General features: G+C 50.0%; 2 protein-coding genes across 2 annotated transcripts in view; one reads left to right on the top strand and one right to left on the bottom strand.

Annotated features, from left to right (window-relative positions):
* Positions 1 to 4,386, top strand: LOC103780104 (lysyl oxidase homolog 2-like; the record flags this gene model as incomplete). The annotated part of the gene is made up of 4 exons (XM_008947753.1): positions 1 to 73; positions 568 to 704; positions 1,837 to 1,948; positions 4,307 to 4,386. Coding segments are annotated over 4 exons (402 nt in total), but the record flags the coding sequence as incomplete, so codon positions are not given.
* A 2,067-nt stretch (positions 4,387 to 6,453) lies between these two features.
* The window catches only part of R3HCC1 (R3H domain and coiled-coil containing 1), a gene marked incomplete at its 5' end in the record, with an annotated part of 4,261 nt that continues 3,106 nt past the window's right edge, over positions 6,454 to 7,608 (bottom strand). The window contains one exon of the mRNA XM_008947752.1: positions 6,454 to 6,602. Within this exon, the coding sequence (XP_008946000.1) occupies positions 6,454 to 6,602 (149 nt within the window). The remainder of the gene's footprint in view (positions 6,603 to 7,608) is intronic.

Genomic DNA, 7,608 nt, shown 5'->3' with positions numbered 1-7,608 from the left:
AACCTCAACGGGACCAAGGTGGCTGAAGGACACAAGGCCAGCTTCTGCCTGGAGGACACGGAATGTGAAGCAGGTAGATCTGCCAGAGCCCCTTGTGCTGGGGATTTATTCCTGTCCCCATGCAGGGGACAGATGCTGTCAAAGCAGGTCTAGAAGGTGGCCTGTGAGGAGCCAAAAACCAGTCCCAGGGTTATGTGTGAGTGGGGTGGTGTCTCCAGGGGTAAGGGAATCCCTGAAGGCCCCACAGGGGAGAGGTTCTCAGACCTCCCCTCCTTCCTCTGAGCTGCTCTGGAAACCTCACTGTGCATTTTCTGCACGCCCCCACACGTGGGTGAGGTTAGAGGAGGGTGGCAGCTCCCCTGGGCAGCTCAGCACTGGGTGTGTATCAGTAGAAGACACTGAGGAAGATGCTGGTGCACAAATCCCATCCAAAGCACCATCCCTGCAGCTCATCCCCAGCCGCAGGACCTGGAGAACAACTCCCCGTGCCCTAGGGTGGGAAACTGCCCCCCCGGGGGTGGGAAACTGCCCCCCCTGGGCTGAACCCTGTGCCTTCCCCTCGTGCAGACGTGCAGAAGCAGTACGAGTGTGCCAATTTTGGAGAGCAGGGGATCACAGTGGGCTGCTGGGACGTGTACCGCCACGACATCGACTGCCAGTGGATCGACGTCACCGACGTCCCACCAGGAGACTACCTCTTCCAGGTACCCCCAGGGGCTGGGGTCCCCCTGACTGTTTCATCTAACCCCTTAGGGATGCCAGGACCTAGAACTATGTGATTGATTTGTACAGCTCCCATAAACTTCTCATTGCAAAGAGATGATGTTCCCAGGATACCCGGAAGGTAATCGCCCACCAGGAGGACAAATCAGGGCCAGTAACCACAGCTTAGAGGTGATAGTCTTAAAGCTTGAGGGCTGGGGTCAGTTTTGGGTGCTACAGGGTAAGAAAGACCTTGAGGGGCTGGAGTGAGTCCAGAGAAGGGCAACGAAGCTGGGGAGGGCTCTGGGGAACATGGCTGGTGAGGAGCAGCTGAGGGACCTGGGGGGGTTTAGTCTGCAGGAGGTTCAGGGGAGACCTTCTGGCTCTGCACAGCTCCTGACAGGAGGATGGAATGAGGTGAGGGTTTGTCCCTTCTCCTAAGTAGCCAGTGATAGGACAAGAGGCAATGGGCTCAAGTTGCCCCAGGGGAGGTTTGGGTTGGATCTGAGGCAGAATTTCTCTCCTGGCAGAGTGCTGAGACCTTGACCCAGGCTGCCCAGGGAGGTGCTGGAGTCCCCAGCCCTGGAGGGGTCCAAAAACCTGTGGATGCGTTACTTCAGGACATCAGTGATCACACTAGTGTTGGGTTGATGGTTGGACTTGATGATCTGGGAGCTTTTTTCCAACCTTAATGCTTCCAGCATCCCACTGTTGTCTCGAGCTGGGCTCTTGAGCTGTTTGCCAGCAACACTGCCTCCCCTGGGGACTCTGCAGGGGGGTTTGTGTTGGTGGGAGGAGTTCTTTGGTGGGGGGTTTGTGTTGGTGGGAGGAGTTCAGGCTGTGCCCAGGGGCAGGTGGGGGGAGTTCTTTGGGTCTAAAACCAGCTGCTTAACTGGAGCAGTGAAGGAAAGAGGAATTCTTTTTGTCTGCAGTACTACTGTGTGAAAGTAGAGAAGGTGTTTGAGGGTGTAACTTGGGTGCACAGGAGAAGGTGTGATCTTAATCTGGCTTTAATCAAATAGTTTGTCTGTCAACAAATGAGTTTTTTCCTGTTCAATATTGTGGAGTAATGAAAAAGCCAATTCTGTCTCAGTCTGAAGGAGCTTGATGCCACCTTTCTCCACCTCTCCCTAGGTTGTCATCAACCCAAACTATGAAGTGGCTGAGTCTGATTACTCCAACAACGTGATGAAGTGCAGGAGCCGCTACGACGGGCAGCGCATCTGGATGTACAACTGCCACATAGGTGAGGGGGCTGCTGCTGGGGCCACATCCTGCCCCTCACCAGCTGGGGAGCCCTGAACAACCCCAGGGTTGTTCATCAGGGGTCGTCCTGCTCGAAGGCAGCTCCGTGGAGAGAGCCCTTGGGGTCCTAGGGGGCAGGAAGTTATCCCTGGGTTAATGTGCCTTGGTAGCCAAGAGGGCAAATGGTCTCAATGAGTGTGGCCAGCAGGTCTAGGGAGGTTCTCATCCCTCTCTGCCATGGTGAGACCACACCTGGAATGCTGTCTACAGGTTTGGGCTCCCAGTTCAGGAAAGAGGGATCTGCTGGAGAGGGTCTAAGAGAGCTTTGAGGATGATTCAGGGACTGGAGCATCTCTCCTGTGAAGAAAGACTGAGAGAACTGAGGATGTACAACTGCCACATAGGTGAGGGGGCTGCTGCTGGGGCCACATCCTGCCCCTCACCAGCTGGGGAGCCCTGAACAACCCCAGGGTTGTTCATCAGGGGTCGTCCTGCTCGAAGGCAGCTCCGTGGAGAGAGCCCTTGGGGTCCTAGGGGGCAGGAAGTTATCCCTGGGTTAATGTGCCTTGGTAGCCAAGAGGGCAAATGGTCTCAATGAGTGTGGCCAGCAGGTCTAGGGAGGTTCTCATCCCTCTCTGCCATGGTGAGACCACACCTGGAATGCTGTCTACAGGTTTGGGCTCCCAGTTCAGGAAAGAGGGATCTGCTGGAGAGGGTCTAAGAGAGCTTTGAGGATGATTCAGGGACTGGAGCATCTCTCCTGTGAAGAAAGACTGAGAGAACTGAGACTGTTCAGTCTTGAAAAGGCTGAGAGAGGATTTTATTGATGTCTATAAATATCTGAGGTGGGTGTCAAGAGGAAGGGGATGGGCACTTTTTGGTGGTGCCCAGTAACAGGACAAGGAATAATGGGTCTAAGGGAGAACGTGGGAAGTTCCACCTCAGCATGAGGAGAAACTTTCCTGTGAGGGTGACAGAGCTGCCCAGAGAGGTTGTGGAGTCTCCTTCTCCACAGACTTTCAACACCCACCTAGATGATCTCCTGAGAGGTCCCTTCCAACCCCAACCATTCTATGATGAGACCCTGTCACTGGCTCTGTACATGCTTGGAAAGATCCTGAGCCCAAACCCCACCCGTGGTGTGGACTGTTCAAAGGCAGACACCAAAGTGTCTCTGTTGCAGGGTGGGGTGGGACAGTTTGTGACTTGGTGCTGCCTCCTATGTGCTGCTGGAGCAGTGAGCCCAGCACTGGTACCACAGCTCCCTGGGCAAGATGTGGAAGAAATCCCTCAGGCTTGGTGGGAAGGGGACAAGAAGATGTTCCAGCTCTGTCTTCTACAAGGAAACGAGTGTTTTTCCCTCCTGAGACCCTTCTTCCCAGGTTCTGGTGGTTGCCAGCCTGGGACCCACCTTCTTCAGAGCCCAGAGCTGCTCTTTTCTTGAGAAGCCAAGGAGCAGAGCAGTGGAGAAGAGCCCTCTGCTCAACCCAGCAAGGGAAATGCTCTGCTGGCCCTCCAAGAGGAGGGAAAACTGCCTGGTTTCTTGGACACATGTAAGACATTGTCATTTGGAATTGCTTTTCTTGGGCTTGAAAGGCCCAACTGATTTAAATCTCCATTAACAGTGGTCAAGACCATTTCAAGATGAGTTGGTGGCTTTGTAAGATAAATTAGTTTTAACCCAGAAACTAAACAGCCACTGCCAGTCAACCTCAAAATATAACCAAGTAGTGAAGACAATTTCCAGAGCTGGCTGAGGTTCTTCAAGGAGTGTTTTTCCTGGGGAAAAAAAAAATCCATATACCAGATTTTTCCTCATTATTTTTTTGGGGTTTTTTTAACAAGAAATACTTGTCTTCTGTCACACTTCAGATTTCAACCTAAGTTCAAGAAGAGGCACTGAAGTGTTGGATGGGCTCACCAGCTGAGCTTGCAAGTATTTCTCTTTAAAAATAAATGGATTTAGCTTTTATTCTCTCTGAATTAGCCCAAAGTCAGGGCATGGGCCTATGGAAGATGACTAAACAGAAGCCACTTGCCCCTGGCCTCAAGGAGGAGGATGTTCCACAGCTCCTGGTAGTCATCACCTCATTTTTTTTAAGCAGTAGAGGCCAGCAGTGAAATCAGGGGTAGTTTGCAGTCTAGGCTTCCAACTCCACTACTCCTGGGCTTCCAGTTATGGTAAGATGTAATTAATGCTTAAATTAATTAGCCAAAGAAACTCTTTGCTCTCCTAGTAGTCTCTTTGAGCCCTTCCTTTCCACAGCCTCTTTTGTGGATGAGGCACGAGCCCGGCGTGTTCTCCAGCTGCCTCTGCTGCCTCCTCCTCAACCTTCTGCTCTTTCTGTGCCCTCCCCAGGTGGCTCCTTCAGCGAGGAAACGGAGCAGAAGTTTGATCACTTCACTGGACTCACAAATAACAAGGTGTCCACCCGATAGAGCAGCATCACCTCCCACCCCACTATTTAAAGAAGCGAGGTCTCCTGCTTCGCTCACTTCCCTAACCACTGCACCAAAGAAAATCAAGCCATCAATCAAACTCTTCAATTAGCAAGGTAAATTATTTCCTCAAGGCGCCTTCCTTCCCAGTTCAGCTGCTCAGACCACGTGGCTCTTGTCACTCCAGTCCCTACTACTGAGGTGGTCAGGAGTGAGCTCTGCTTGGCTCCCAACCTTCGCCCACCCTCCCAACCTTCTCCCTCCACTCTGCAGCACCACCTCTGTGGCCAGACGTAGATCCAAGGCTGCAGCAGGCACAACTTGACTCTTTTTTGGCTACCAACGACCCAAATCTGCCTTTACTGCTCAGTTTCTTCGAGGCATTAATCTTGGTTTCTCTTAAGCTCTTTGACTCAAGCTTGAACGCACCATTGAGGCGAACGTGATGCCGCTGCTTGAACCCAGCAGATCCTCAGCCACTGCCCTGCCCTTACTCCATTTTAGCAAAGAAATACAGGTAAAGGAAGAAAAGAAACAACAATTGGAGCAGCTTTTTCTGAGCAGAACAGGATAAGGTGTCATTTAATACTGCAACAGCCCTGGGGTGTCCAACCACCAGCTCCTGACACCACCTCTCCAGGGAGCGGCTGATGCGGGACTGTTTCCTACCAGTGCATCAGGGCTCCTTGGAGCATCTAGAAGACTTTGCAGATCTCCTGACGAGTCCCCAGGGCTGTGAATTTCCACGAGACAATAAGCTAGTCACCCAACAGCTCCACGTGCATCCAAATACCACCTTCAAAGCTGGACATCATTGGCTTTTCTTTCGAGGATGGGTTTAGTTAAGGCGTCGTGTCATCGTTGTACCTGACAGGGAGAACTTCTTGGCTTTCACCACGGGGGATCCAGCCCTGTGCTGGCCCAGCCCCACCTGTGTAAGTTGTGTTTCACACACAATCAATTCACAATGGTGCTAAGTGTGCTCCTCTGTTTGTTTGAGGACACGCGTCGCTACAGGTTTTTCAGAAACAGCTACTTGAATAAAAGATGTTTTACCCAGAAATAAATGTTTGACATGCCATTTGTGTATTTCTGCTCCCTGAAAGCTGAGGGCCTCGTTCATAATTCCTGGTACTCAAGGGGTTTTTTATCCCTCCCTCTGTGTTGGTATGGAAGACTTCTCCAAAGTTCATGGAATTCTCAAACCCGACGGTTTCTATCCACAGGGGGATGGAAACTGGCTCCATCTAACTTGTGCTCTCCATAACCTACCTCACAGGGATGTTGTGAGGCTTGAAAAATCCAGAAGTCTTTTGCTAATGCCTGTCAGAGTCTTTCTGTCATTTATCCAGTGGCTCAGGTGGTGGCATCTAGCAAAGGTTTGTAGCCTACTGGATGCTGGAAACTCGTTTTGTTCTCCAGATGCCAGAGTGGAGCAAAAGCTGAGTCTGAGATGTGTTGGATGCTCTACTGCTGCTGCTACAACATCATCTCTTAACACCAGGCTCTGGGCAAATCAGAACTGGCAAGTTCTGGGATTTTTTTCCTAGTTTGCACCCCAACTTTCCTTGCTAACAGTGCAAGGAAGCCAGTCAGGCTCTTTAGGTAAATAAGGAAAAACTCTGAAACTCACTTTGCACTCACTGCTCCTCTGTTTTGGGGGATATTTTAACAACAACAAGACAACAAAGATCAACATTAAACAGGTATTTTGGCTCCTGCAGGTGCTCTGCTCTGCTTACAGCTGAATTTTGACCAACAAGATACAATTCTCTTCCTCAAATGCCTCTTTTAATTCCAGAGCAGGCTTTTCTGTAAGCAGCTTCACTGCAAGTGCCACAGAGGCTTGGAAACAGAGCAGGGGAGCTGCTCTCTGTCCTGAAGAGCTGGCAGCAGCCCTCTGGAGCTCTAGGGCTCATTAAACAGCAAACTTTTCCCCTCCCCAACTTCAGAAAAGACGGTGCTAACCTCCAAGAGAACATCCCCGTGGCCACTCACTGTTCTGCATGCAGTTTAATAGCACAGCCATGCTCATCTATACATCTTTTTTTTTTCAGCTGAGATGGTTTAATCTTCCTGGTCCAAGTTTTCTGGCAGGAGCAGGTCGGTGCCTGAGCCACCCTCTTGTTTGTGCTTCAAACCCAAAGCCCGGCTCACCAGCCTCCTGGCCACAGCAGTGTCAGTCTGGGGTCTTTCTTTTGCCAGGTGAAGGAGCTCTAGGTAAAAAAAAATGAGTGAAAATCATCAAGTTAGTGCTTGTTCTGGAAGAGTCTTGTGGTTAAACCATAGCTCTGAGAGATGGAAGGGCTGGTTTCTATTTTCTCAGCTCCTTTACAGACCCAGCCCAGGAGCAGGAGGAAATCATTCTGTCCCCATCCAGTAATTTGCCTTTTCTTGCAGAAATCTGTGCCTGCAGATTGGTGCTTAAGATTTATTCAAAAGCTATTTGGCTGTGATTAAGCTCCAGGCCTCTTCTGCAGCTTTACAGAGTCATTGTTGCCCCTTTCTATCGGGAGCAGCTTCCTCACCACTCCTGGCAAAATTCAACAGCTTGAAGAACAAAATGAAGGCAAGGAACACACAATCCAACCCCTTCAAGCTGGGCACAGGAAAGTTGGATCTCCATTTAATCAAACCCAGCAGTCAAAAACCTTAGAAAGCAGCAAGGAAAAAAAAAATCTACATTAAAAAAATATAGCTGAATATATCAGATGCTTTGAGAAAAGCCTTTGGCCAGTAAGCTCCATTTTCTGGTAGACACCCAGCTTGCTCCAGTTTCACCTTCCCAGAAATGAATGCACCAAACCTTCACCAGATCCACAGCAGCCTGGATTTGGCAATTAACCTTCATCATTTATCAGCCACTGTTTGCAAATCTATTATCCAGTTAGCCATGGGGGCCTTTGCTTTGCTTTGACAGAAGTTTTACTCCTTAAAGGCAGCCCAAGCAGCAGCTTGAAGAAAAAAAGGGGCAGACTCAAAGCACCAGCAGCTTGGAAAATAAAACTGCCACTTGCCAAAGCTCAAAAAAACATAAAATGGGAAAAAAAAGAGACACTGTCAGATAATTAAGATCGAAATTCATGTTTGGGAGGATAAAAAATGCTCCTTAAGCTGAACACAAACAGAGTTTATCACTTACGTTCCCCAGAAGGAGTTTAGAACCTGATTCAGAAGTGTAGCAACAAGAATCAGGAGTGTGAATGAAAACAGATGAAGGGG

The sequence above is a fragment of the Merops nubicus genome, unplaced genomic scaffold (assembly GCF_000691845.1).
Source record: "Merops nubicus isolate BGI_N331 unplaced genomic scaffold, ASM69184v1 scaffold19199, whole genome shotgun sequence".
In the NCBI taxonomy this organism is placed as follows: domain Eukaryota; kingdom Metazoa; phylum Chordata; class Aves; order Coraciiformes; family Meropidae; genus Merops; species Merops nubicus.
The sequence above is the reverse complement of the archived record's forward strand: the minus strand, read 5'-3'. Positions and strand labels throughout refer to the sequence as shown.